Here is a 27596-nt window from a genome sequence, read left to right as displayed (position 1 = left end):
AAGGGATAACATATATATTTGTTTACAAAATTTGCAGTCATACCGGCACTAAGTGGTCTCACTGCATCGGCACGAGCTCACGAAGCTTTCATCAGCTGGAGTCAACCGGAGGGCTCCAGCCAGTGGATACGCCACTACCACATTCTCTACTGGCCCGTAGCGCATAAGCAGCCTCAGTGCCTACTGCGGGAAAGCCTCCAGAAAGAACTCATCGTGACGGCAAACTCCTGCAATGCCACTCTGGAAGATCTGCAGCCATACACCTTGTACGCTGTCACCGTCAGTGCCGTCACAACTGAAGACCTAGGATTTTTGGATCCTGAACGCCTTCAGCAAAACACATCTTTCTCAACGAAGGCAGCAGGTGAGATATTTCTAAATCCCTGTGAGGAACGTTCATGCGTATCTAAAGCACGTAGTTCATGCAGGATCATGTCTTTTAAAAATTCAAAAGGATAAATGAATGGGTGCATTTTACTCTGAATTTTTCATACAGGCAACCTCCATTACCTTAAGGCAACCTTTACAGGCAGCTTTCAATGCCACAGGTGTTTATTGCGATATTGGACTCAGCGCTGCCGTCGACATTCTTTCCAAATCATTATATTCGCCCGCAAAGAGGCCCTGTTAGAAACCTTCACTGAATTTTTGAAAGTTATCGATCATTGCAAGGTATTTTTGGAATGTTTCCTGATATGCTAGACCATACTGACACATTGACAGAGATTCTAGAACTATACAATATGTCAAAATTCTACTTTCAGCTGAAATTTTGGCGTACCTACAGAAAAAATTGCCACGAAAAGAAATTATATGTTTTTTTTTACTGCTTCCGAAGAAATTTATCTTAAAATGGTTGCCGAATCACTTATGTGCCTTTCTTACAGAGCGTAATGAAGCATTGCAAGCTGGGGGTTCAAAAACAAAATTTGCTAGTCGTTTTATAAAAGAGCGATGGTCTGTGATTTAGTGCTTCTACAAACGGAGCCAGAGTGGTCATCGAACAATTGCGGCGACAGAGAGCAGGCAGTACAGTGTTTTTATTACAGTTCACTAACACTCACTCCCATATAAATTGTGTGTGATATCACTTGTACAAGTGATGCGTAAAACTGACGTTCGAATCGACAGAGAAATAGAACATTGATCTCATCATATACGATAGAAATGCAGAAGTGGAATAAAATTCTTAATATTAAATAAGGTGCCCAAAGTTTTGGCTACCAATGTATTGATCACCTTCCAGCCCTTTTGCCAAGAATGAACGGTTGTTTCGCGCTTGCATACTCTTGAGCGGATTAAGCCTTCCTGGCATTATGTGCCAAACAGACCTAGTTCTTCTACGCTTACATCACTCCATTCTCATTGAACGCCGGGACCAATGCCCAAGTACTCGGTGTAAATGAGGTACGCAAATATGGTGATCGGCTGCGATTGCGGACGAGTGTCCCTTCACGGCGCTAAATAAGCTTGCATTCCCCTCAGCGCATTAAGACTCACTGTCATTATGTGCCACGCAGACCTATACTTTCTACACTTACACCTCTCCTTTCTCATTGAACAGCGGGACCAATGCCCAAGTACCCGGTGTAAATGAGGTACGCAAATCTGGCTTGCGGCTGCGATTGCGGACGAGTGTCCCTTGACGGCGCTTAATACGCTTGCATACCCTTGAGCGGGTTAAGCCTCCCTGGCATTATGTGCCATGCAGACCTACATCTTCTACACTTACACCCCTCCTTTATCACTGAAATTGGGGACCAATGCCCAAGTACTCAGTGTAAATGAGGTACGCAAATATGGTGAGCGGCTGCGATTGCGGACGAGTGTCCCTTCACGGCGCTAAATGCGCTTGCATTCCCCTCAGCGCATTAAGACTCCCTGTCATTATGTGCCATGCAGACCTATACTTTCTACACTTACACCTCTCCTTTCTCATTGAACAGCGGGACCAATGCCCAAGTACTCGGTGTAAATGAGGTACGCAAATCTGGCGTGCGGCTGCGATTGCGGACGAGTGTCCCTTGACGGCGCTTAATACGCTTGCATACCCTTGAGCGGGTTAAGCCTCCCTGGCATTATGTGCCATGCAGACCTACATCTTCTACACTTACACCGCTCCTTTATCACTGAACTTGGGGACCAATGCCCAAGTACTCAGTTTAAATGAGATACGCAAATATGGTGAGCGGCTGCGATTGCGGACGAGTGTCCCTTCACGGCGCTAAATGCGCTTGCATTCCCCTCAGCGCATTAAGACTCCCTGTCATTATGTGCCATGCAGACCTATACTTTCTACACTTACACCTCTCCTTTCTCATTGAACAGCGGGACCAATGCCCAAGTACTCGGTGTAAATGAGGTTCGCAAATCTGGCGTGCGGCTGCGATTGCAGACGAGTGTCCCTTGACGGCGTTTAATACGCTTGCATACCCTTGAGCGGGTTAAGCCTCCCTGGCATTATGTGCCATGCAGACCTACATCTTCTACACTTACACCGCTCCTTTATCACTGAACTTGGGGACCAATGCCCAAGTACTCAGTTTAAATCAGGTACGCAAATATGGTGAGCGGCTGTGATTGCGGACGAGTGTCCCTTCACGGCGCTAGATGCGCTTGCATTCACCTCAGCGCATTAAGACTCCCTGTCATTATGTGCCATGCAGACCTATACTTTCTACACTTACACCTCTCCTTTCTCATTGAACAGCGGGACCAATGCCCAAGTACTCGGTGTAAATGAGGTACGCAAATATGGTGAGCGGCTGCGATTGCGGACGAGTGTCCCTTCACGGCGCTAAATGCGCTTGCATTCCCCTTAGCGCATTAAGGCTCCCTTTCATTATGTGCCATGCAGACCTATACTTTCTACACTTACACCTCTCCTTTCTCATTGAACAGCGGGACCAATGCCCAAGTACTCGGTGTAAATGAGGTACGCAAATATGGTGAGCGGCTGCGATTGCGGACGAGTGTCCCTTCACGGCGCTAAATGCGCTTGCATTCCCCTCAGCGCATTAAGACTCCCTGTCATTATGTGCCATGCAGACCTATACTTTCTACACCTCTCCTTTCTCATTGAACAGCGGGACCAATGCCCAAGTACTCGGTGTAAATGAGGTAAGCAAATATGGTGAGCGGCTGCGATTGCGGACGAGTGTCCCTTCACGGCGCTAAATGCGCTTGCATTCCCCTCAGCGCATTAAGACTCCCTGTCATTATGTGCCATGAAGACCTATACTTTCTACACTTACACCTCTCCTTTCTCATTGAACAGCGGGACCAATACCCAAGTACTCGGTGTAAATGAGGTACGCAAATATGGTGAGCGGCTGCGATTGCGGACGAGTGTCCCTTCACGGCGCTAAACGCGCTTGCATTCCCCTCAGCGCATTAAGACTCCTTGTCATTATGTGCCATGCAGACCTATACTTTCTACACTTACACCTCTTCTTTTTCATTGAACAGCGGGACCAATGCCCACGTACTCGGTGTAAATGAGGTACGCAAATCTGGCGTGCGGCTGCGATTGCGGATGAGTGTCCCTTGACGGCGCTTAATGCGCTTGCATACCCTTGAGCGGGTTAAGCCTCCCTGGCATTATGTGCCATGCAGACCTACATCTTCTACACTTACACCGCTCCTTTCTCATTGAACAACGGGACCAATGCCCAAGTACTCGGTGTAAATGAGGTACGCAAATCTGGTGTGCGGCTGCGATTGCGGACGAGTGTCCCCTGACGGCGCTAAATGCGCTTGCATTCCCCTCAGCGCATTAAGACTCCCCGTCATTATGTGCCAAAGAGACCTATGCCTTCTACACTTACACCTCTCCTTTCTCATTGAACAGCGGAACCAATGCCGAAGTACTCGGTGTAAATGAGGTACGCAAATCTGGCGTGCGGCTGCGATTGCGGACGAGTGTCCCTTGACGGCGCTTAACACGCTTGCATACCCTTGATCGGGTTAAGCCTCCCTGGCATTATGTGCCATGCAGACCTACATCTTCTAAACTTACACCGCTCCTTTCTCATTGAACACCGGGACCAATGCACAAGTACTCGGTGTAAATGAGGTACGCAAATCTGGTGTGCGGCTGCGATTGCGGACGAGTGTCCCTTTGCGGAGCTTTCTACGCTTGCATACCCTTGATCGGGTTAAGCCTCACTGTCATTATGTGCCATGCAGAACTACATCTTCTACACTTACACCGCTCCTTTCTCATTGAACTCCGGTACCAATGCCCAAGTACTCGGTGTAAATGAGGTACGCAAATCTGGCGTGCGGCTGCGATTGCGGACGAGTGTCCCTCGACGGCGCTTATTACACTTGCATACCCTTGATCTGGTTAAGCGTCCCTGGCATTATGTGCCATGCAGACCTCTATCTTTTACACTTACTCCGCTCCTCTCTCATTGAACACCGGGACCAATGCCCAAGTACTCGGTGTAAATGAGGTACGCAAATCTGGTGTGCGACTGCGATTGCGGACGAGTGTGCCTTGACGGCACTAAATGCGCTTGCATTCCCCTCAGTGCATTAAGACTCCCTGGAATTATGTGCCAAACAGACCTATACCTTCTACACTTACACCTCTCCTTTCTCATTGAACAGCGGGACCAATGCCCAAGTACTCGGTGTAAATGAGGTACGCAAATCTGGTGTGCGGCTGCGATTGCGGACGAGTGTCCCCTGACGGCGCTAAATGCGCTTGCATTCCCCTCAGCGCATTAAGACTCCCTGTCATTATGTGCCAAACAGACCTATACCTTCTACACTTACATCTCTCCTTTCTCATTGAACAGCGGGACCAATGCCCAAGTACTTGGCGTAAATGAGGTACGCAAATCTGGCGTGTGGCTGCGATTGCGGACGAGTGCCCCTTGACGGCGCTTAATACGCTTGCATACCCTTAAGCGTGTTAAGCCTCCCTGGCATTATGTGCCATGCAGACCTACATCTTCTACACTTACACCGCTCATTACTCATTGAACACCGGGACCAAGGCCCAAGTACTCGGTGTAAATGAGGTACGCAAATATGGTGAGCGGCTGCGATTGCGGATGAGTGTCCCTTGACGGCGCTAAATGCGCTTGCATTCCCCTAATGAGTTAAGCCTGCCTGGAATTAAGTGTCATGCACCCCTAGATCTTGCCCACTTACACCACTCTTTGCTCACCTAACACCCAATGCGTCTGAGGTGCTTATTCTTGAATGCTACTGTTGCCGGCTAAATTAATTATGGGCCTGTCGGTGTAACTAACTTCCACTCAGCGTTCTAGCACCGATCGGCACAAGTGCAATGATTTAGGAGAAAACAAAACTTACTTCCTACTGAATTTTCTCGATTTTTTTCTCGTGCTTGTTTTTTCGTGAGAAACATATTCATTTCACATCAGTACCCCGCCTTTTGGCAGCAGTGAAATCAGTGAAACCAGAATTGATGTACAAATTCGGGAAGCGGAAGCCAGCCGCGCTTTCTGTTGGACTGATTTTTTCACATCCAGAAAAAAATAATATCGCTTCATAGAGAACACCCTGTACCAAGTTACGTGTTTTTCCGTGTGGACTAATCTTCCTGCTGCAGGCCACTACATCCTAGCTCTAACACAGGAGCGGTCATTGCCAATAATTGGGGAAAGCAGTCTTTTTCGATTGTTTTGGCAACACGGGTGCCTGGCAAGAAACAAACGGCTGTCCTTTTTTTAAAGAACCGCATGTGGTGGTAGCGAAGGTACGACATGTGCACCTTTCAATCTGTTCTGAGCTTTACACCATTCGGTCAAAGCCGCGCCTATACGTTGGTGTAGACGCATTCGGTTAGAGCTCTCCAGCGCGAGACATTAACCGTCTAATTTAAGGGTCAGTTTGGCCAATTGTCCTATCGGTTTTGAAAGCATCAAAAAATTGAAAGCCCAGTTCCTATTCGGTGTAAAGCTGTTGAAAAGGACCAGTTGGAACTCAAGAGTCTTTAAAAATTGTTTTCACATTACGGAGAAAGCGATACATTTTTCGGTTCCCTATACTTCAGTTGTTCAAAACTTCAACCATTTCAGTTCCAATAGCAAGGGAGGCATCCAGGCGATGCTGACGTGTGCTTGACATCACTTGAAACCTAGCTCTTCCCTCAAAAACACAGGCCGTTATTTATATTTGTTGACTAACAAACGTGATTTAGTTGTCCTAAAGTGCAATATGCTGGAAGGTTTAGCGGTGCTATCTAGAGGCTGTCCGAAATTTCACATAACCAGGAATAGAATGACGTGAGGAAGACATGTATTTCTTTGTCTTCTCTGCTCTTCAGCGCCTCATGGCAGACCAAGCAAATTCCGGCATTCAACGTCCCTTCCTGGATTTGACGTCCTCGAGTGGTCTCACATCCCCTGCGAAAATGTCAACGCGGCAAACCACAGCTACTGCATCGAGCTTGAGAATCTGGACGCCAGGGAGACAGAGCCAAGAGTGTGGAACACCTCTGACAGTTCCCTGGCGTGCCCTGACCTTGCGCATTTTACGGCGTATCGAGCAACTCTATACGTCCAGAATGACATAGGCCGCTCGCCACTGTTCGCTACCATGAACTTTAAAACAGCAGCATCAGGTACATTCTTCTTTTCGGTGCATTTTCAAAGTGTGTGGCTTATACCACGTATTTCCAACGCCCAAATTTTAGTTAAGATATCAGCTTGCTGGAGTTTCAATGAGTTTCAGGACGTACCGTCAGCTTAAAGAGGTATGTTGAAGGGTACATCACATTATCTTTTGGCCAGTAAGGCGTACTTACTCATGCATAACAGGCGGAAACATGATCTTATTGGCAATATTTCGAGATTCAACATAACTGTGCGGCACAACAATTATTGTGGCCAGTGACAACGCCAAGCCGAGAAAGTAATGGCGGCACAGGCTATGTCTCTATTGCAATCCTACTGCCAGTGACTGCGCGGCGCGAATATCATATAGTGCTCCCAAATTTCAATAGAAACCAAGGATTTATTTCTAAGAAGCCCTAATAACATCTAAGGTATTTACGTTCATATGGAGTCTGCTTGCGAAGCTGAGTAGTCCTAAAATCTTGGGAACATAAATTCACAGTCTTTTTCTGTGACCATTGTAAGAATATCGTTGTCTTGTGGCGTTAAGTACTAATCAAATCAAATCTAATCCAATCAGTTTATTCAAACATCCTGAGATGCTTAGGAGCACGGAGAGAAAGCCAAAGGTTGCTTGATGAAGCCCGTGCTCCTTACAAGGTATACAATGAAAAACGCGGAATGTTTGAAATACAAGCAGTGAATTAGCAAAAAACAGTAAACAATGGGTTCTTCAAAGGCACAGTTTATTAAAAAGACAATAATTTGGTTTCCTGGACTGCTGGCCGACCGTTGAGCTTAATATCAATGCATGTCGCCCAAACAAAACTAAATATGCTTTACAAAAGCTCCGCTGACATTCAACGCGACCATAGCACACTATACTGACTGCATATAAAATGTGAGATTATTGTATCCATGCTTTGGTTACATCGCTCTCTGCCACACTTCTGTTTGTCCTTGTTTCTTTTTTGCCACGTCAGATATTACAGAAGGAGTTAGTTTTCTTATATACTTAAAATAGCCACGTCAACGTTGAAATTTTTTGCAGCTCCACCAGAACCAACTGGTTTCCTCGTTTCGTATTTCAACCAGACCAGTGCGCGCCTTTCATGGCACAAGCCCTACCCTCCAAACGGCGTCCTAGATCATTACCAGGTCAGATTTTGGACGGAACATGATCCGTCTACAGTGACTGAGATGATTGTTGCCCACGAAGATTGTGAGAATCATCGGAAAGAAACTCCTAGACACTGCTGCATGCTATATGGCCTAGACCCGAGCACAATCTACCACGTCTCGGTAAGTATTAACACTAGCAATGTTTCACATGCGCGCGTAAACTCATATTTTTCTCCTTGTCCAATGTCAACTATGCTTTCCACTTTCAGCCGGATGAGCTCGTAGCCTCACTTCAGCTGTTTCGTGATGTTGAGAGCATCATTATAAGTCTAATCTCAAAACCCAAGGCGTATAGTCACCTATTTCTCCCACTTACCGGCGCCAAAGGGGGGCGAACTTTTTTTTCGCGTTTTAAAAAAGCTGCTTCATTACCGGTTTATCTCGTTCAATTTTGGTATTTCTTTTGGTTGCAGAATTCCATCTTCCTACATGAAACAGTGAGGGTTCATTACGTAATGAAATTGAAAGAAACACTATTTATGTGAACACAAAGAAAGCTATATTCACAGAATGAAAAGATATCGCTATGCGCGTTACTCACGCATTTATTCTCAGCCTCTTTGTTCGCCAGTACTGGACGTTCTAAAATATATATCCGGAAGGAAAAAGTTTAGACAATGTCCGTGGTCCAGTTCGGCGTCATTTTCGATATAGAAAAATTTATATTTAGCTATGTCTGAGGTCTCTAATTGTATTCTAGAAACTGTATATTCATACCTCGTTCAAAATACATGTACATAACATGGTTCAAACATGCTTCTAATGCAATTTTTCTGGGAAAATCTTCGGACTTTATACACTTCTCTTATAAGCGGATAAGGTCTTTCGGTATTAGGCGAATTTGAATTTTTTTTACTTTCGTGATTAGGGTTTTGGGAAATAAAAACACCGCATGATGTCAAGACTTTCTGGCGCTGTTCTACGAAAGCATATGTAGCGGTGCTTCTATAGAGGAACACAGGTCTCTTCAGTACGTAAGTAGCCTCATTGACGCGGCTGTGGAAATCAAACGTCAAGCCAGTGTTCATGAAACGCTTCAACATAGAATTCAGACTGTGAATGAGCCTCTTTCTCCCTCCTCTTCACTCACCCAAACCAACACCTAATAAAGCAATAAAGCATGTTCTTCATTTTCTATCCTTGCGGCTTCCTTAAGCCTTAATGTAAACTCTGCAATGAGTGCAGTTATACAGCCGCCATTAGGCGAACAAAGCCCAACGCCTCCTACGGCGTTTCTCAAAAATAATATATTTTCTACGCGGCCCCAGCGCACCTCTGTGCTCTTAGTGTACAGCGTAAAATCTTTTTCCCTATGCAGCAGAAAGCGTTACTAAATCCCTAAGTAGCTAGTGCAGGAGGAACTTGGCGGGCTTCGATACCAGCATTACCGTGCCAGGCTAACAAAAGCATGCATCGGGCGAGACAGATCACTCTAGAAACAGAGAAATTACTTGCAGTGAGTCACATGAGGAAGGATATAAAGGGACTTACAACTGATACCAAAATAATTCGAAAACAGGACATTTCTAACTCTCACCTTTCGTGAGGATGATAGGACTTCAATAATCTCTAACATACTTTACCACTATCTGAGCGAACGAAGATTTCATGGTGGCGTGAGTGACAGACAGCTGTTCGTTAACCTATTAATCTTAGAGCTCTATAATGTTCCACGTCGACGGTGCCACCCAAGAGAAAAGTCAGTGAATAAAGAGCGTGTTAAACACAAGAAATTTTACATTGATCACGAGAAGGGGCAATTACAATGTAATCGTTATGAATTGTTAGCGTGGCGTGTGCGTAAACGTCCTGGAAATAAATGCGTTCTTTGAGGCAAGCAGTAGTTCAGAGCCGCTAAACAATTACGATCGCCTGTGATTGTTTCACCTGGGCTGACATCGCACAGAATGCCGCCATTCATTCTATATCACCTCCTTCTAAAGGCGTGAAATCGCGTGGTCTCGATAGTCGTCACGTTGGGTGAGGCTTCGTGCTCTTCTAAGCACTTGCGTTTATGACTGAGCAACTAATCTGACGATGATCGATACCCCAGTGGATGCATATTCAAGCTCTCAAGCAATTTTTGGCATAAATTAGTAAACTATTTTTATAGGCACAATATGTTTTCATTTCGTTTCTGGACATCTTCGGCGTTACGGCAACGACGCATGTTATTGGTGAATAGTTGTGATGGAGATAAACAATAAACGGGTAGAATAATGAAATGTAAGCTCCGGAGAAAGTTGCTTATACTTTTATTATTTTGCTTCAACTTCTCAAACCACAAAAAACTAATAATCCTTCAGATATTCTTGAGTAATGGTCTGTCTTGGTAACCGCAGGTTAGAGCCATGAACCAGGGAACCCCTTTCTCTTCGTACAGCGGCGAGGTTCACTTTGAAACTGCGGAAATGGGTAAGTTCAGATAGCAGAAATCATACTGCTTTCTTTTCATGAATGCACTGAGTAGTTTGGCAAAATGTATTAGGTATTCAATTTACAAAGCACCCTAAATCGCTTAATGTTTTAATTGGGCTGGTTGGTTTCACTTTGCGTCTATCCCGACTACCGCAGCCGGACGAGCACAAGATACGACGAACAAGAGAGTCGATATAAAAAATATGCTTGATTTTCATATACTTTACTCCTATCGGTGCGCTTAAGGTACTTCGAATGAAATCTCTCGTTAGTTTGATTTGAACTACACATTGTGATAACATGTAAATGAAAAAAAGGATAAGATGCAAAATAAAACTCTTCAAGACATGTAGTTTTTCTTTCTAAAGTAATATGCATTTGAAATATTAAAAATAATGGTACCGTTGACTTTATTCACATGTACACCTCGAGTGTCAGTCGGTCGGTCTTTGTTTAGCAGCTCTTTTTGCTGCAATAGTGGAATAACATTCTGGCAACTTGCATCTTTTTAATTGCATTTTATTATCAGTTGTGCTCTATTCACCGTATATTCATATTATTTACTACATAAGCTTTGAAACATAGTAATTTAAACGCAGAACATGAAATACGCTGTACACCGCAGAAGTATTGCAAAACTTACAATGTTGACACAAGCGGAGCGCCGCTAATCCCTTTTGAATAATGGCTGTACATCAATAACAATGGCAACAATCGATCAGATGTGTGATTTCCTTAATGCAAGTTTTTTTATGCAAGTGACTATTCTTTGTTTGCAGAGGCACCTCGGAACCTTTCTTTTTCGAACCGCACAGAGAACAGCATCCAGATCCACTGGGTTCACCCATTCGAGAAGTATAATAGGCCGGTGACCTACAAGGTAAACTGTTTGGGCTTTTATTTCATGGAGAAAAATAACATCGTAAGCTCATCATATAGAAGCGTTCCTTCTGGCCTTCATATCAACCTTAGAGTCTTAAATGACTCGATATTGTGCAGAACTAATCACCAGTCAATAGTACATTTCGTCTGCTTTTGTTGTCGGCTTTATAATTGCTCCCCAGAACTCGTTATCTTACTTCTTCACTACTATGTTCAGTATTAAGAGATGCGGTCTACTTTTTCCCTCAAGCTAATCGGTAGGCTGTTTTTGTGACATGTTTTTCACCTTCCAAAGATGTAAACCTTAGATTAGTAATAAATACTCCACGGTCTCAGAACTTCAAGGGGGACCATTGCGAAAGCATAATCATTGTCAGTGCAGTCATATTCCATTGATTTTGCATATAAGTACTTGAAGTTAAGAAAGTATGCACTCAATGCTGTTTTCTTACTCTCTACAAATTTTACAGGTCAACTGCTCCGACTTTGATGCCGGTAACGGAAGCCTGGCGTCCGCCTTAACACAGCAAAAAACTTTCGCCGTCAAGAACTGTACACTTCAAAGTACCCTAACCGCGCTTTCACCAGGATCGACTTACTTCGTTTGTGTCCAGGCCATAACAGGTCTTTATTTCAGCGAGGCTACTTGCACAAATTTCAGCACGAAGCCTTCAGGTGAGCATCGCAAAACTAAGGAAAACCTAGGACACCATCCAGCATTATGGCTTGTAAAACCACACAATTTCTTTTATGTTCAAATGAATTATTACTTCTTGATCGGGTTTTGCTCTTTATGGAACTCATTGTAAAGTAGGTTCTCTGCATTTTCATATGTTTTCAAAAAAAATTTTGTTTATTCCAAGAAAAATGTTTTGTTTATTCCAAGCCCCTATTTTTCTAGGAGACTGCTACAGCTAAAAGTAAAGTTTTTCTTTCAGAACAATCTAGCTTTCTTCACATTGCAATTGGCATACTTCTTAATATCACCTAGTGAGAAACAGAGTGCAGTATGGATTTTTCATTTCGGCATAAACATATAGCTAGACTGCCGGTGGTTGTGCTAATTTCTTCCAGCACCCGGCAACCTATAAAAAAAATATTTTTAGAGCCATGTTTTCTTTCTTGCAAAGTTGTTAGAATTTAGAACCATTGTAGTGGCCTGTAAAACGTTCTATGCATACCTGCGGAAAATTACAGTCGGCGCTTAAGATTGAAAAAAATAATTATTTTACTTTCTACGTAAAATCTGTCGACGAAATTTCTTTTAATCAAATTAGAAACCGGAGTCCTGAAAGGACAAATTTTATGAATTGGCTTCCCAAAAAGCCGATTCAGGTCAAAAGGTTTCATGGGGCAGATGGACTCATCATTAGAGAGAAAAAACTGATACTGCAACCAATTGTCTTGGGAGAACCGACGTTTCGGTGCCAAACGTCGGTTGTCTCATGAGAACTGAGTGGAATTATAAATGTTTATCTCTCTCTAATTCTCCTCCCGACCAGGTAGATTTCTGCCAAAATATTCGTGTTTAAACGTACTTTTCATGCTACTGCATAAAAAAATTGCATTCTTTATCTTGATGTTCGAGCACAAAAACGATTTCTTTAACTCTCGTAATAAAATGAAAGTTTATAATCAAATGTGTATATCCTGTGAATGTATTTTTCGGAATGTTGAGTTAAGGTATTTACGAGCAGATGTGCGTTAAGTTAAGAAATCCTGCAGTAGGCTCTTCCTTGGGAAGTCCGAGTTGCGGCCGCGGAACCACAACACTGAAGGTACAACAGTCATGCGCGGTGTGTCATTTGACATATATTCAAAACATGCTCAATATTTGCAGGCAGTGAACTCTGCTAACATTTTGGACCGTTTCTGCCGTGAGTCTGAAGAAAACTTCGAAGTAACACATAAGAACAAGGCCATAATAAGAACGAAAGCGGCCTGCCCTAAGGCTTTGGCATTGATTCCTCGTTAGATCAGGTATTTTGGCGCTAATAATGTCTCTCTTTGTGCGAAGTAGCAACTAACAAGATTGAAACAATGATAGAAAAAAGCAGCAAGAAACCCTGCTCCAGATAATTAGAGCAATGATGGTCGAGATGTGCGGGTAGGCCTGTCTTTTTCTTCTTTCGAATGCTTCGACTGTCAAAGGTATTCTATGCGATGGGCGTCTGTGCAGCAGCATCCCAGTCTTAGCGCCCTCTGCTTATTTTACTTGTTTCTAAATACGCTGCCGATCCGAATATAAATTTATTGCTGGTCGGTCCCGCTTTCCATACTGCTTTCGCCTTTCGTGTCGTGTTCAAGCTGACGCCCGATATGACTTCCGTACTTTCACCAAAACACTGTTCACAGAAATGATAGCTAACCTAAGCGTTTGGCTATTAATTGAAACCGAACACTAGAGCTGAAAGCTGCATAGGTGATCTTTTTTTTTTTGAGAAGCCGATTCTTAACCTTGCAGCAAGGTCTTATACCTGCATCAAACTTTCGCGATGTTTGCGATGCACGTGATGTCGGAATACAAGCATATAGAGGGCCAATTACCTTCGACAATTACGTATAGCCTCTTGTAGTGCTCGCATTGTTTCCCCTTACAGTGAACTTTTTTTCGCCTTACTTTCAGCGGTTCCAGCGTTGAGCGATGTCGTGATAGATGCAAGATCTAATGCGGCCGACATCTCCTGGAGCAAGCCAACCGAAGCCGACCGGTGGATACGCCAGTACCGCCTCGTCTACCGGCCGGTGGTGCATATTCGCCCTCGCTGCCGTGTTACTGAGACGTACCAGAGAGAAATCAATGTGCAGCCCGATTCTGGCAAAGCGACGCTGGAGGAACTGCGTCCTTACACCCTTTACGCTATTACAATCACTGCCATCCCCAGACCAGACAGAGGATATCTAGATCCAGGACGTCTACAGATAAACGCATCTTTCTCAACGACGATAGCACGTGAGTATTTGCTAAAGCCTGTCTAAAAATCTAATTAAGGTTGCATGTGCTCAAGATATGTGTTCTCTACCATTGTCTCGTAGCCAAAAAGAGTGCATCGCGCTGGGGGGCAGCTTTTGCAAATGCCAGCTTCAGGTACTTAAACTACCTGAAACTGCTGCATCATGGCCATCTAAGTCCACGCATTAGCCGTCGCAGTAGCCCAGTGAACATGGCACTCGGCTGCTGAACCGAAAGACGCGGGTTCGATCCCGACCGCAACGGGTGCATTTTAATGGAGGCAAAATTCTAGAGGCCCGTGCATTTTGCGACATTCGTGCACGTTAATGAACCCCAGGTGGTCGAAACTGCATGGAGTCGTCTGTTGCGGCGTCCCTATTAGCCTAAGTCGTTTTGGGACGTTAAATCATATAAACCTAACCAAACCAAAGTTCACGTAATGTCAAGTTCCTTTCAAGTGCCAAAGAATAAGAGTCAATTAGCGAAAAGAATAAGAATCAATTAGCGAATTACGCTGAAAAAAATCTGTCGCTATTTCCAAATGACAATCTTTACTTGGAGGGCCAGATATTCGGCAACGATTTCAGACCAATTAGGCATTTTTCAGCCGCGAGTTACAGGGTTCAGGGCATGTTCTAAGTATTAGTGAAAAGGCTTGAACAAGAAAGCATGACAAAAAATCTCCCATTTTGCTTCATGTCAGTAGGGTGTCGATGTTATTAGCGATACTCTTTGAGTGACATCCTTAATGATAGAACCCTGCATAAGCATTTCGTCAGACCTCAAAAGCCAGTGATTCAACGCATACGAAATTTCAAGGACCAAATGGCAGTACCGATGGTGTAGATAACAGTGTTCTGCTTTCTTGTAAATGCTGGCAGAAATTCGTCTGAAACTCCTGCTCAACGTGAGGAATGCGAAGTCGCTGGTGATCAAAATTAAATATATATTTTGGTCGCAAAGAAGAACGTAAAACGCGTAGGCAACGATCTGGCGTGTGACTATTCCAAACCCTCTGCTTCCTGCCTATTTTGCTCTAGCCAGTCCAACGCGTTCTGCTAGTTCAAGACTATCAGGGTTATCTGACAAAAGGAAACAAATTCAGTTAACGTGCACATGAATACCACCACACACCAAGCCATATTCGCACTGGGCTCGTCTATTCTAAATGCCGAACACTTATAAGGAGCTGTTTACTGTCAGGGGAAAAATTGTTATCGCAGAACTTTCCAATAGAGAGAACTACATATCTGTCTCTGTATCTCTGCCTATCCAGCTCCAGAAGGTCGACCAACAAACCTGACCCACGCGGCATCCCTGTCTGGAATGGACGTAGTCACATGGTCGGAGTTTCCGTGCAGCCAGGTCAACGCAGCAACACTCTCTTATCATCTGCTGCTTGAAAGCAGAGACCCATGGGAGACGAGCAGAACTGAGCGAGACACGTCACAGCCGTTCTACCTGTTCGAAAACCTCGCACCTTTCACAAAGTACGAGGTTAAATTGTACGCTCAAAATGACGCTGGACGCTCGCGAAAATTCGCTGCCATGAACTTCACGACGGCCCCTTCAGGTATGTTGACTGCGCATTTTGATTTTTTTATTATCACAAGGGTATCGCCTTGGCCGACCACAACGCGCAATCATAGCTCGAAATGCGAGAAATGTCCCCTTATATCACGAGTCCTCAATAATATTACCCTTAATCAAACAACACGAGTACGTCTCTGGCGTGTGTCATCTAAAAAAATCTAATCAACCGCCGTACCGCGCCGATGATAATGCTCCCCTCTTATAGTATCAACAACCAGTGTCTTGGGGTGTCTGTTGCCCGCCACTGGGTAGCACAGTCATTCCCGGCTGCCTGGGACAATCATCAAGAAAACGCTTTTAAATCGTTAGCTCTGCAGCGAAGCTTCCCGCCATGTGCATAGCAGCTAGTTCTGTCAGCATGTGTCCGCACATCGGCAGGGCGGCGGGCAGGAAAAATTGAGAGAAGCCGTGTCCAACTTTCTCGGACACAAGTTTCTAAAACTGTAAAATTGCAAATACTGTTATGGAAATATTGATGGTAATGGTCAATCTGCTGATATGTAACAAAATCTTTCTTTTTTAATGTTTCCGTCCATCGCATGGAACATCAAATACGGGCATAGAAAACCAAAGGTGGACGGTTTTGATGATAGAAAAAACGTTAATAGAAAAAATACACGACTGCCAACGGGTGATCTGCGAATATATTGATAGCCATAGTGAAATCTTACATTGTATGAAAAATTTGCGTTCGTAAACGGATTCCCGCCCACAAATGGTTTTGTTTCACTCCCTCTCTTATCCCTTCCCTTACGGCGCGGTTCAGGTGTCCAACAATATATGAGACAGATACTGCGCCATTTCCTTTCCCCAAAAAACCAATTATTATTATTATTATTATTATTAATTGCAGGGTATGAGAGTGGAGCGTGCGTCACGCGTGCGGACATTGTGATTGAGCCATAATTTACCAGGTGCCAAGTGGGCAGCACTTACGTATATTCATGCAGTGTCGGACATCACATGTGAGCGTGAAACCGAAGTATGTTAGCGGGAGAGAGAACGTCGTGTAAAAGCTAGGGTGTGAACCGCGGCCCGCGAAAATGGCCAAAGTTCTCAGGGAAGTTGCGCAAGCTGAGTAAGGGAGGTCGCATCACTAAGGTTTCGCGCAAGAAGCAATGGGTAAGAACACCGAGGTGCTGGCGCAGGAGCTTTAAAGCACTCGTAAAAATAGGGCGTGTTCCACAACAAGGAAATCGCCTCGTAGAAACCGCATGCGAAAAATGCCAAGAGGGTGAAATTTCTCAATTATTTATCGCGAAGCTGAAAAAAAGCTAGCTAGCGCTGATAGACCTCACAAACCATGCATCTGTGCTGGCCGTATTTAATTTATTCTTTGTGAACCTCATACCATAATACATTTGTAGCGGAAAAGTTCAGATAAATTCATCTATAAGGTTTATTGGAAGAATGTGAGGCACATATATGCTAAAACTTATGAGTGAAATTCTCCACTGCAGTGCATTATGGGCAGAGGGGGTTGAGCTAGCGAATTTTCTAGCGAATATTTTTTCACACTCTGGACCAGCAACATGTACTGGCGTACTTTCATGGTACACTGCAGCCTTTCGGGAGGGATTGCGACTTGCAGACCACAAAAAGGAAGTCAACCTATGGGTGTGACAACACTTCGGTGTGACAAAGCGTGCGGCTTGCCATCGATGGGAAAATCACATCCGCGGAAGATTCTGAAGGACAAGCATGTTCTGCCATGAAACAATAGCTCTCGGACGACATTAAGCACAGCGCGGATTCAGGAAATCATAAAGGACTCCTGAGTCATTCAGGGAAGCGGAGGCCCAATGGTGCGGCAAGCTTTCTTATTGCCACTCGTCGACTAATACCAGTGTTAACAAAATTTTAGCATAGTGGAGACGTTCTAGCTTGTGCAAGATTACCAAGCGCCGGCTGCGAAAACACAGTGGCATTGCGGGCGCGCAGCCGACACCCCATAATCTATTTTTCTCTAGCCTAATATCTGTACATCGTCGCAAAACTCAATATGTCTTGATAGTGCCTCCACAGTAGCGATGACACTGAAGCTACGCAGGTGCATGTGCTTCTGTCAGCTACCTCATTGCCAAATGCACTCGTTGAGACATCCTTTCCTCAACTTCCAATCCCTGGGACATCATTGGAGATTTCAACGCCCATCATACACTCTGCGGAAGCCGGATCATCAACGCAAGAGGCAGAGCTCTGGTATCTTTCGCCTCCAGTAATGAACTTTGGCTGCTGAATGATGGAAGTCCTACGTTCTTACGTGGCTCCACGTACAGCAGCTGTCTTGACTTGGCTTTCGTCTCACGAAGCCTAGTCAGACGTGCAGGGTGGTTTGCGGACATAGAGGCGCACGGCAGCGACCATATCCCCACGTACATCAAGATCAGAGGATTGACCGCTTCCAAAACACAGGATACGATCCAAAGAGTGGACTGGCCTAAATTTCAGTCTCGTATGGAAGAACACTGCGACGCCAATTCATCTTTCGACTTGGAAGAGGCAATCAAGAGCGTGGTGCAAGACACTATGTGTACTCTAACATGCTCCTCGAAACTTAATGATTTTGATGTGGAACTAGAACGACTACGAGCAATCCGACGACGTGATGAACGAAGGTACCGACGTACGAAAACAATGGACGATCTACGGACCGCCAGGCGCACGCAAAAGAAGATACAGCGCCGGTTAGACAAGCTCGAATCGCAACGTTGGGCTGCCTTCTGTGAGTCGCTAGATTCACGCAAGCCTTTATCGCAACTATGGAGAACGGTGCGCGGGCTGCGGACACTTCCCGTACAGCGATTCCCATTCAAGGCGCTTGCCCTCTCTCAAAAGAGATCAGAGATTGACGTGGCAGAGGATTTCTGCGCCAGATTATCCGGCCAACTCACAGCTACCAACATTCCATCGCCTTCGAGCAGCTACCCGCCACCACGTGATTTCCGGTTGGATCTACCATTCTCGATCCACGAACTTAAGGCAGAATTAGCTTTGTGTAGCCGCACATCAGGGCCAGGACCTGACGGAATTTCCTACCGAGCTCTGTGTCACCTGGGGGAGCGAGCGAGAGGAGTTCTTCTTGAGGTGTACAATGAATGTTGGAGAAATGGCACGCTACCAACAACCTGGAAGACAAGTCGCCTTGTTCTACTGCTGAAGCCTGGCAAGTCGCCGTTGGAGCTCTCATCATATCGCCCGATCGCTTTGGCGAGCTGTGTGGGCAAAGTAACGGAGAGGATAGTCCTAGGACGCCTGGAGTGGTACTTGGAGTACCACAACACCTACCCAGATGCCATGGCGGGCTTCCGACGCGGTCGATCATCGATCGATAACATCGTCGACCTGGTGACCTACATTCAACATGAGAAATGCCGTAAGCGTCTCTGCGCATACTTATTCCTCGACGTTAAAGGGGCGTATGACAACGTTACGCATGAAGCCATCGTCTCTGCTCTCGCAGAGGTAGTAGTGGGTGGTCGGATGTTTCAATGGATACGGAGCTGTCTATCCATGCGATCCTTCTTTGTGAGCACCGAGGAAGGCCATACTTCTCTTCACTATAGCTACCGCGGCGTCCCCCAGGGCGGTGTACTTAGCCCCGTGTTATTTAATCTAACACTAATTGCTCTCCTTGAGCACGTGCCAACCACAGTCAGGCTGTCAATGTACGCGGATGACATCTGCATATGGACATCTGCAGTAACACGTCTACAGTTGCGAGCGAGAATTCAGAGAGCCGCCACACAAAGTGTTATCTACCTCCGTAATCGAGGCCTGGAAATTTCCTCCAAGAAATGCGCACTATTGCCATTTACGCGCAAAACCATGGCAAACTACAGTGTAATGATAAATGGACAAATAATACGACGGGTCCGATCGTTCAAGTTTCTAGGTGTTATAATCGACAGGGACTTGTCATGGAGCCCACACATATCATACGTGAAAAAACGGTTGACAGGCATCAGCCACCTGTTCAAGTTTTTCGCTGGCAAGACCTGGGGAATGTCGCCTAGTGCCATGTTTCATCTGTAGAGGGTGCTTTTTTTAGGATTTCTGCGATACAGCTTGCCAGCAATAAACAACACAGGCAAAACGAATCTACACACAATACAAAGTCTTCAGGGTCAACTGCTCCGGATCTGTCTAGGCCTGCCTCAGATTGCTTCAACAGTGGCTACGATAGCAATCGCTAGAGACCACCTTGTCAAGACCCACATTGAAATTGAAGTACTCAGGACCCATATAAGGCATCTAGCCAGGAATCCTCGTCACCATTTAGCCTCTCTACCAGCGGACAGGCCACACACATCTTTCAGCCAAACGATAACTGCATATGATTAACCTTTGCCAGCTTGTTTCACTCCGGCTGCGAGACATTCGATCCCTCCATGGTGCCTCGCTCAGCCAAAAATCAACCTCGCAATAACTGGTATCTCGAAAAAAGCTGATCTGTCATCACCAGCCCTTAGACAGCTCACGCTACTACATTTGTACGAGAACTACCGTGACTCAACGCATATTTACACTGATGGATCTGTCCTTCCAAGCAGCTGCGCGGCGGCAATCGTCATTCCAGCGAAAGCTACAACAATCAAATTTAAGACGACGCACGCGACAACATCGCTCTTAACTGCTCTTCATCACATTGGTGATGAACCGCCACACAAATTGACAATATTCTGCGATTCGAAGGCGGCACTGCCGTCTCTACTGTCACCTCTACGACGCGGACCGCACGAACAACTAATCTTCTATATTACAGAGACGTTACACCATATAAGTGATGCCGGCCACGAAATAACGTTCCAGTGGCTTCCAAGTCACTGCGGGATTATCGGCAATGAACGGGCGGATCACGCTGCCCGCTCAGCCCATACTGAGGAGCGCCACGTCCCAATTCCTCTTTCTAGAACTGACGCGGCACGGAAGCTCCGCCTACTTGCTCGGCAGTGCACCGAGTCGCAATGGAATGAGCCACATTTAAGAAATACGCGGCTGTACTCACTTGATCCAACATTAAGTCTTCGAGCGCCATCACAGCTTCGCCGTAGAGACGCCACGCTTTTATATCGACTTTGGTTGGGTGTTACCATTACTAAAGCCTATGCCTTCCGCATAGGGATGACCGACAACCCAACCTGTGATCACTGCGGCCATGAAGAATCAATTGGCCATACATTGTGCTCCTGCCCCCAGTACAGTCCACAGAGGGCATGCCTTAGCCACGAACTTGACCAACTGGACGACCAACCGCTATCCGAAAAAAGAATTCTACAACATCGAAAGGACCTACCGTCGCAGAAGAAGGCCGTGAGAGCGCTTTTGCGCTTCTTACAATCTACCGGCCTGTGTGAAAGACTTTCACTGGAACGCCTTGTGTGTGTGTGTCTCCATGTGTTCACGTTCCTTTTTTTGCGTTTTCCTCTCTGTCATCTTTCTAACCTTTATCCCCCATCCCCAGTGTAGGGTAGCAAACCGGAGACTCACATCTGGTTAACCTCCCCGCGTTTCCTTTTCATTCTCTCTCTCTTTCTCTCTCTGCTCCCTTTTCAGCGGCCTCTCTGCGAAAAAGGGAGTTCCATTGTTTGATAAAACATAGAGCGAGGACATTACAATAAATGTTGCAGGATCTTCCCGTACTCCAAATCGTTAGTGGCCAATTGGGAAAGTGTACTCATGTAAACATGTATTCTTGTGTTGTTACATCAGTATATTTTATGCGTAGTAATTATCAGAACCGTCCTAGCTAGAACAACATGCCGCGGCCGCTTACTTCGCAAGACGCTTGTTTCCTAAGCCAAAGGACACAGGACCGAGCCCCGACGTGGACGGAGCATTCCGATGGAAGAGCAAAGCAAAATTATCCATGTACTGCACAGCTGACGTGTGTGTTAAAGAATCCCACTTGACCGAAATTTATCTGGAGCCCTTGACTGCGGCATTTATGTGTCCCCATATGCAGGTTATGAACATTTAACTCCACATACTACGGCCTATGCCATTCCTAGCTGTAAGCCTTAAATAATGCCGAGCGCAAAGCGAGGGAAGTGTTGCGCTATTTTTGTGTTGTGCTCACAGGAAACCCTAGTTCAGTGACTAAAAAGACGACAAAAATGCTCGGGAAGCTGTAAACTTTGCAAAGAAATAAATAAAAAAAATATCGCTTCATAACAAAACAGGTCACTTGCAATTTCTTTTGTGGAGCCCTGCCGCGGTGGCTCAGTGGTTAGGGCGCTCGACTACTGATCCGGAGTTCCCGGGTTCGAACCCGATCGCGGCGACTGCGTTTTTATGGAGGAAAAACGCTAAGGCGCCCGTGTGCTGTGCGATATCAGTGCACGTTAAAGATCCCCAGGTGGTCGAAATTATTCCGGAGCCCTCCACTACGGCACCTCTTCTTCCTTTCTTCTTTCACTCCCTCCTTTATCCCTTCCCTTACGGCGCGGTTCAGGTGTCCAACGATATATGAGACAGATACTGCGCCATTTCCTTTCCCACAAAACCAATTATTATTATTATTAATAATAATCCGTGAGGAGCTTATCTTTTATACCTAAGATCCTCACCACAGCATACGAATTTATTTATTCGTTTAAAATACACACGACAATGACAAAGACGTTGCTCATGCCTGCTAAGAAACTTTTCTTATTTTCAGCTCCACCGGCGCCAAAATACCTTCTTGCGTCAGAGGTTACCGAGACCACTATTCTCCTTTCTTGGAAAGCGCCGTATCCTCCTAGAGGTGTGCTTGATCACTACCAGCTAAAAATATCTGCTGATGAGCAGCTGTCACAATCTACTGAGAGGGTCATCGCGTTTGAAGCCTGTGATAGCTCTGGAAATGCCACTGACAGGCATTGCTACACTGCCAGAGATCTCGACCCCAGCACCACCTACAATGTTCAGGTGAGCGGCCCTGTTCAAATGCGCGTGCAGGATACACACAAGTTACAGCTGCAGAAAAAAATATGTAAAACACGTTTTAAGAGGCGTTAAACATCTCGGCGCCACATCTGGCAGAGGCTGAAGCGCTGTATTTGGTTCTTTCACAACGGAATCACAAATTGCGCCAGACTGCTCTCATGAGATTACCATATCTCCTTTCCGCTGTCCTAGATATCAAAAAAGTATTTCAGCGTTGTTTGATATATGACTCACCTTTTGGTAATATTAATTAGAATACCTCAATTCAGAAGTTGAAGTTGTAAGTTTTTCGGTAAGTTTTATTTATTTGTACGGCTGTCTAACCAGATGATACCAAGCAGTAAAAGCAGGAAATAACATTGCCCAGAAAATATTAATCATGTTTGGAGGGCCACAAAGCTCAATACTTTGGCCGCTGAGTTTCAGTGTTGATGTAAATAACCTAAATGGTTTTGATATTTCAAAGCGCCTTGATTTGTACGCGGATGCTGCGGCAGTGGTTTCTGGCCATTCATCTTATGAATATGCATCAGAAGAAATTCAACGAGACGTCCGCATTGCAATAAACTGAATATTTAAATATTATCAATATAAATTTCAGCTAAAGAATGTGGACACATATCAGGAAAGCACTCAAGCGCATTGAAACATAGGCTGCATTCAGGTACTACGCATAATGTAGTTATTATTCGTGTTGCGTTGCACTCTGTATTAACCCACCGTTGAATATTTCGCTGACCGCAGAGGCGGCTTCATCTTCGGGACAAACACTCGATATATGTTTGTATGAGAAAGCGGAAAATTACAGCATGCATATACGTAGTACGAGAAGTGCGAAGTATAAAAACGCTCTAAAATATTCTAAGTGAGAGCATTCCACGATTCGCGATAATCGTAAAGAGGTTTCTGCCATATCACTCATCACAAAAAAGTTCGATAACTCTCGCAAAACTTCCATTCATATTGCTTATGATGCACGACCCGGTTACAGGAAAACATTCAAGAACGTTAAGATAGAAAGAAATGGTTTTGTCCAAGCGAGTTTACACAAATAATCATAAAAGACCACGACAGTGTAAGGTATATTCTTTCTTTAGAAAAAGGAACTGAATAACGTCGTAGTGCAAGTGGCATTAAACAAGCAAACAGGTTGTCATAAAAATGCTTACTTTCATGATACTCCTTTTTTTTACTTTTTAGTTTGCAGAACTGCATATGTGAACAAGGGTGTTTCATTCATAATGATTCGCGTTCTTTTCTTTTATTTGCTTTCACTCTCTGTAGTCCTCTACCTGAACACTTATTTATTATACACGTTGTGCTATTGTCCAATGGGAGGTCAGCACTACTTCTGTCGTCCACCCAGAAGCACATAACTAATAGATAAGCCAGGAAATATAGTTGAATGTAAGCCGGGAAGAATAACATTAATTATTTTGTTATTTCAGGCATATACACCCTAAACAATACATTTTGGAACAATAAGACTACAATGATCATTGTATGAGCCACATTTTACTCCTCAAGCTTATAGAGAGCTGCTTTTGAGCTAGCAAAGCTGATCAGGTATAATACGCAGGTGATCATACCTTTGGTAAGCACAGCCTCATTTCTTGCACTATTATTCAGGTGAGGGCGATGAACCGTGGAACCTCATACTCGCCATACTCTTCCGTACTCAAAGTTACAACTGGAGACCTAGGTACGTATTGAACGCCAATGGCTGGCAGATGCCAGTATAGGCTCCTGCAGTTTATTCAATATTGTTGAGATGTGATCTCATGCATCAAACCCAACATTTGCCTACACAAGCTGCCAAACTTCGTCACAACTTTGACACTATAATGTTACGATCAAAATACCAAGAAGTCTTACCTGTACAATCTAGCTTTCACATATCATGCATCTTGAATCCATGCAAGAACTTTGCTAGGCTTTGAAAACCTCTAAAGCCGCCTTTACTTCCCGACCTATGGATTCCGAAAAATTAAGGCTTAGAGCTCTTATGAAATCACACTAATGGCTGACACTGCGCGATTTTCTTCATACCCATAATGGTACTACGCAAACATGCAAAGACAGGAGCTAAACCTGAACCACACCAGCGCTCATGTTGTTTTTTTCGCTATTCGTTTCTGTTCTGCTGTGTCACCGCTCCATTGTCATGTATTGATATGAGACCTACACAGTGCTATTTACCGGCGTCTTAGCTGTACAGTGCTTGGTGTTGTAACCTAACTGCTTAAGTTGGGAAGTGCATACTGCGTACATAGTGTACTGCAAAAGAGCTTGCCTAGTGCTTTAAAATGGAAACATTCAGCAGCCAAATCTACTTGAAGTTAGTTATACAAAATCGGGTTGACATTTTAAAGTTCTTTTTTCGTTTTTTTTTTCAATTCGTCTTTTTCTAATCACCCCTTGCTCTCGGTGACACATTGCCTGCGCCCAAATGTTCACCCCACACTGCCGGACCGACTCCGGCGCAACTAGTGGCGAAAACTGATGACACGTTTGGCATGTCTGAAGAGCTTTCCAGTCATTTTACGCCTGGAGGAAAAAATTTATAGCTGTTTATGATTTGTCGGGGCACTGTTTTGGTGACACAGCCAGACTGATTTCGGCAGCAGTAGGACGGTAGGAGCTGCTCCGCGCCAGACAAATCGTGCCTTTGCTTGATCGCTTACGTAACCGAGTTCTGTTGTTTCCGTCATGTTGTCGTAACGAGAAAATTAAACGAAAGCTAAATGCACTCCCATTAGTCGAATGGAGGGCTGTGTTGCTTACCACGTAGTGTTTATTACTGAAATATTTTGACGCAGAGTACAATTAACATCCCAATAAGAGCAATGCTTGTTAGTGCTCATACACACTATGAACGATAGAACAATTGCAGAAACTCCGTCCACAACGGAGTTTTTTTATGTTCGGTGTAAACCACCTCAAGATCCTCAGAATGAAAGAACAGGCTTCATCGCTCCACATGTTCTCTAAGCTCTGACATCGCTAAGCATTGCACGCTTCAAACAGTATTCTCCTGCCAAAGATCCTTCCATATCGCTCTTTTTTGAGGCATACAAAAACATCTTGCATTGTTGTGAACGCAGCTAAATTATTCAGTGCATAATACCAACTTGTGCTCTTCTACTGAAAGATGTTGCCAGAAATAAGCAAATCAATAGTTGCTTTACACCACGTTGCCATCGCAATTTGGATGTGCATACTTCACATGAACGCTTTGATCATTTTATAACCATTGTCCTGAAACTTTCTATCTTAAACTTTTGACATTTCAGAGCCTGTAGAAAGCGTATATTGCTCCGAGCGCACCCGAAACAGCCTTACGGTCCACTGGCGACTGCACGGAGCGAGGAATTGTATGCCCACCGAATTTTGGGTAAGTTCCTATGGGCAATGAGAAACCTTTTGAAGGAACCGCATAATCTGCCTTCATTTCGTGCAAGCGCTAGCTAACTCAACGCGTGCAAGAAATGCTACTGTAAATACCGACACCTTATTCTTGATTCTTCAAGGCAGGTGTCAGAGGGTGCACCGTCTTTGTTTAGCCGTAGTCTAAGTGGCAGTGATTTTGCCTTGCATATTTCGCAATTATGGGCTTCGGAAAACATATTTGCATGAAGAAATTTCATATCCTACAGCACTCGCCATGCGGAGGTATCGACATCGTGTAGTTGAGTTGAGTTGAGGTGTTGAATGCTACAGGTGGAGTTAGCCTTGCTTATTCTGCCGGCAATTGCTCCTCCGTAGCGTCCCTTCTATGTTAAATAATGTCATAAAGCCTGTCGCTTCAACCCCGCTATGCGCACAGTCTTTTATAGTAGCACACATTCTCTCCCACAGTCATTCCAGAAGGAAAAAAAATGGTCATGGGCAGTTCAGATAAGCAACGTTTTACCTAATAAGTGGCAGAGCATGGAGGAAACCAGGGTGGACGTATTGGAGATTACCAGTAGCGGCCTTTAAAATCACCGGATACAACCCATGACCAAAATGATATTTAGTGTCCTGCTGACTGCTGTGTTTGTATTTTCTTTTTGTAATGTTCATTATCTCCCAAAGCCGGCGTTAAGGTTCACCTACTTCCGCGAAGTAAAAGACCTGATTTGTAGCGTACACAAAATAGACTGAACTTGATTTCGTTCGAGGCTTCGAGTGTAATGAAGGAGTCCAACGTGTCGCACGTGCTTGTGGAGGCTTTTTGCACTGTTCACACTGCATTCTGTATGTTTGAATTGGGTTCTTCGTGGTAATGCCAAAATTTAAGGGTGTTGAGAGCATTTTCAAAGGAATTTAAGCCCATCGTAGATATGGAAATATTTTTCATGTTCATATCACTTTGTTGTCTTTTCGTGTTCGCTCCTAACGCTTAAAACTGACGAGTTTCGCAAGAACATCATGACAGAACGACAGGATGTTTAAGCTTCCTTGAACTGTTTTGGTGCATTTTCTTGATTCACCATAGGCGCATTGCGCAATCACAACTAACCACGATTTTGGTTAATGCTTAACATACTTACTGGACACGTTCGGCATAACTTTTGGAGCTATGTAAAGTGCTCTACATGTACAATTTCTGCATGTGAACAGGGCTGCTAACTGTTAGTGTGTCTTCAACTCACTCATTTACCAGTTTCAAGGCGCCTGTGTAGAAGCTCACTTCTGTGCTGCTGCCATGCATTCAGGTTATACTATAATAAGTAGTTCGCTGACAAACTAAGTTATTTTCACGTAACAGTGATTCTTTCTGAACCCAGGTCAAGTGGTCAGCAGCTAACGCCACAAACGACAGTCTGGCACTAATGTCACTACAGCAGTCATATCTGGTCAGCGACACCACAATCCGGGAGCACATCCTAAGTGACCTTTTCCCGGGAACGACATATTTGGTTTGCATTCATGCAAAGAAAGGCACGAGGTTGAGCGCAGCCAACTGTGCGACCTTCACTACAAACTTTACAGGCAAGCATCAAAGACTCGTTCTCGAACAGTTGTTGGTACTGCTGCTTTTCAAGCGCCAAACATTCTGA

General features: G+C 44.7%; 1 protein-coding gene across 1 annotated transcript in view; it reads left to right on the top strand.

The window, feature by feature from the left end:
- Positions 1 to 27596, top strand: part of LOC144109672 (phosphatidylinositol phosphatase PTPRQ-like) — a 116550-nt gene extending 88954 nt beyond the window's left edge. The window contains exons 35-46 of the mRNA XM_077642474.1: positions 38 to 364; positions 6305 to 6601; positions 7645 to 7895; positions 10118 to 10190; positions 10973 to 11073; positions 11546 to 11750; positions 13702 to 14028; positions 15305 to 15601; positions 22283 to 22533; positions 24181 to 24253; positions 25845 to 25945; positions 27324 to 27596. Coding sequence (XP_077498600.1) covers positions 38 to 364; positions 6305 to 6601; positions 7645 to 7895; positions 10118 to 10190; positions 10973 to 11073; positions 11546 to 11750; positions 13702 to 14028; positions 15305 to 15601; positions 22283 to 22533; positions 24181 to 24253; positions 25845 to 25945; positions 27324 to 27596 — 2576 coding nt within the window. The remainder of the gene's footprint in view (positions 1 to 37; positions 365 to 6304; positions 6602 to 7644; positions 7896 to 10117; positions 10191 to 10972; positions 11074 to 11545; positions 11751 to 13701; positions 14029 to 15304; positions 15602 to 22282; positions 22534 to 24180; positions 24254 to 25844; positions 25946 to 27323) is intronic.

Source organism: Amblyomma americanum, chromosome 11, assembly GCF_052857255.1.
Source record: "Amblyomma americanum isolate KBUSLIRL-KWMA chromosome 11, ASM5285725v1, whole genome shotgun sequence".
NCBI lineage: Eukaryota > Metazoa > Arthropoda > Arachnida > Ixodida > Ixodidae > Amblyomma > Amblyomma americanum.
Note: the sequence above shows the minus strand (reverse complement) of the source record. Positions and strands in the feature narration are given on the sequence as shown.